Source organism: Salvelinus sp. IW2-2015, unplaced genomic scaffold (assembly GCF_002910315.2).
Source record: "Salvelinus sp. IW2-2015 unplaced genomic scaffold, ASM291031v2 Un_scaffold1566, whole genome shotgun sequence".
Taxonomy (NCBI): Eukaryota; Metazoa; Chordata; class Actinopteri; order Salmoniformes; family Salmonidae; genus Salvelinus; species Salvelinus sp. IW2-2015.
The window spans coordinates 81,313-83,995 of NW_019942994.1; the positions used below are offsets into that span (position 1 = coordinate 81,313).

Sequence of the window (2,683 nt, forward strand, 5' to 3'; positions counted from 1 at the left end):
CTATCTAACTATATATATGAATTAACATACGTGTGAGTTCACAAAGCATTAAGACCTATACTAACTATATATATGAATTAATATACGTGTGAGTTCACAAAACATTAAGACCTATACTAACTATATATATGAATTAATATACGTGTGAGTGCACAACACATTAAGACCTATACTAACTATATATATGAATTAATATACGTGTGAGCTCACAAAGCATTAAGACCTATACTACTATATATATGAATTAACATACGTGTGAGTCACAAAGCATTAAGACCTATACTTACTATATATATGAATTAACATACGTGTGAGTTCACAAAACATTAAGAACACCTCCATACATTGAGTTTCACCCCAAACTTTTACACTCAGAACAGCAGCAATTCATCCAGACATGGACTCTCTACAAGGTGTCGAATGCGTTCCACAGGGATGCTGGCCCATGTAGACTCCAATGCTTCCCACAGTTGTGTCAAGTTGTGTGGATGTCCAAGCTCAATAATAAAATGTTGAGCTTGAAAAACTCAGCAGTGTTGCAGTTCTTGACACAAACCAGTGAGCCTTTCACCTACTACCATAGCCCATTCAAAGGCACTTAAATCTTTTGTCTTACCCATTCACCCTCTGAATAGCACACATCCACAATCCATGTCTCAATTGTCTCAAGGCTTAAAAATCTTTCTTTAAACTGTCTCCTCCCCTTCTTCTACACTGATTGAAGTGGATTTAACAAGTGACATCAATAAGGGATCATAGCTTTCACCTGGATTCACCTGGTCAGTCTATGTTACAGAAAGAGCAGGTGTTCTTAATGTTTTGTACTTTCCGTGTATTAATGGAGGAACTGTAACCTTGTCCCTAGGCTCTTCTCACACAGGAGGAAGTGTCTGATCTGCGAGAGGAACTGTAACATATTGTCTGTTTGTTGTGAACCAGTGTCTCCACCTGCTGGTAGCATGTCTGTGTGCATGCTGAAGATCATCCTGGTGTCTGTGGGGCTGGTCATCATGATCTCTGCTGTCATCACTGTCCACATCAGAGACAGATTCCACTATGGATAGAATCATGMGTATTGTATTTTTTTCTACCTCAGACAAAGTGATTCCAGCTCTGTGTGACAGTAAGACTAGGTGCTACATAACAAAACTTAACATAACGTAATATAGCATAGCATAACATGGCGTGACATAATATAGCATAACGTGACATAGCACAGCACACAGTATCACATGTTTTTGGGCCATTTGTTTCTTTTTAATACCCAGTACGATGAAATCAAATCAAATGTGTCACATGCTTGGTAAACAACAGACTAACAGTGAAATGTCTACTGACGGGCCCTTTTCAACAATGCAGTTAAAGATGAAGATACAAAACTGAAAATAGAAATCGTGACAAGCTTTAAATATTGGAACAGAATGACATTGCACATCTCACTGTTTATTTTATTTTATTTTTTTCTCTTTTTTTTATAGGGGTGGATCAGCTTAATATTGCAGAAAGAATGTTGCTTCCAATGTAATTGTCTGCATAATTTCCAATCCCCCATATTTTTGGGGTAAATATATATATCCACACACGTATGCATACATATACACATATATACATACACATACCTATATAGACATACATACTTTTTAAAAGAATATACCTTTATTATTATTCCCCGCAAACCGTACCACCGATCCCCCAATTGGAGTAAACTGATAAACACTTCTGCTTTTACCTTCAATTTATACATCTTATACACATTTTACAGACACAGTCTACTTTACAATAGTTCTCTCTTGTTTGTTCTTAGTCCTTCCTCTATTTCTGATGTCCATCCAGTTTGATTTCTATTTGTAACTGTGCTATTTCACAAAAGTTCGGAACCTTTTTTTACAGATCCTGTATGTTTTACATTGTTTATCTTGTTATTAGTCCCACCCTTCAGCTCCATTCAACCCCTCCCATCAATCTCTCAACATCTTCCATTTCAGATTTCTATTTGCCATATATTTTTCAACTGTGCTGTGATGCTTCACAAAAGTACTGAACCTTCCTATTCTCATAGCTTCTACAGATTGTAAATTAAAAATAAACATTTTTGCCAAAATAATTATTATATTATTGATTGATTGACTATGGCTTTTCAAATCCCCCAGTATTACTATCTGTAGCGTTAGTTCTAGGCAAATGTTGCAATTCTTCAGCCATTCCTGGACCTGTGACCAAAAACGAGCTACATATGGACAGTACCAAAATAAATGATCTAATGACTCTGCCTCCTCACAGCAGAATCTGCAGAGCTGGGAAGATTGTATCCCCCATATATATAACATTCTATTAGTTGCAAGAATTTTGTATAGTAATTTAAATTAAACAATTCTAAGTTTTGAATCCGGCGTTGTTTTGCGTATCAATTCATCAACCATGTGCCATGGAATGGGTACATCGAAAATCTCTTCCCAACTATTTTGTAATTTATATGGCACAGCTGTCAGTTTTTTGGTCCTTAAATGAAATTGGTATATGTTTTTATTTATCACACTTTTCTTTAACCATTTATGTTCTTTAATATAGGGCCGACATACAAGTTCCTTACTTTTCTCCCCTTCTACTTGCCTCTTCCATTTTTGTGGTAATGCTGCAATTAATTGGTTGTAATTTTGGGTAGAGCAGACATTTCTATATGTCT

The 2,683-nt window shown here is 35.9% G+C and overlaps 1 protein-coding gene across 4 annotated transcripts in view; it reads left to right on the forward strand.

The window, feature by feature from the left end:
• Positions 1 to 2,683, forward strand: part of LOC112071269 (SLAM family member 5-like) — a 40,169-nt gene that overhangs the window by 5,700 nt on the left and 31,786 nt on the right. For 2 of the 4 annotated variants that reach the window (XM_024138736.2, XM_070439327.1), the window contains one exon: positions 940 to 2,104. The exons of 1 other annotated variant lie outside the window; for it this stretch is intronic. In XM_024138736.2, coding sequence (XP_023994504.1) covers positions 940 to 1,064 — 125 coding nt within the window. In that variant the 3' untranslated portion in view covers positions 1,065 to 2,104. Of the gene's footprint in view, positions 1 to 865; positions 2,105 to 2,683 lie in introns of those variants that run through there. One more of the 4 variants, XM_024138737.2, reaches the window with a different exon arrangement.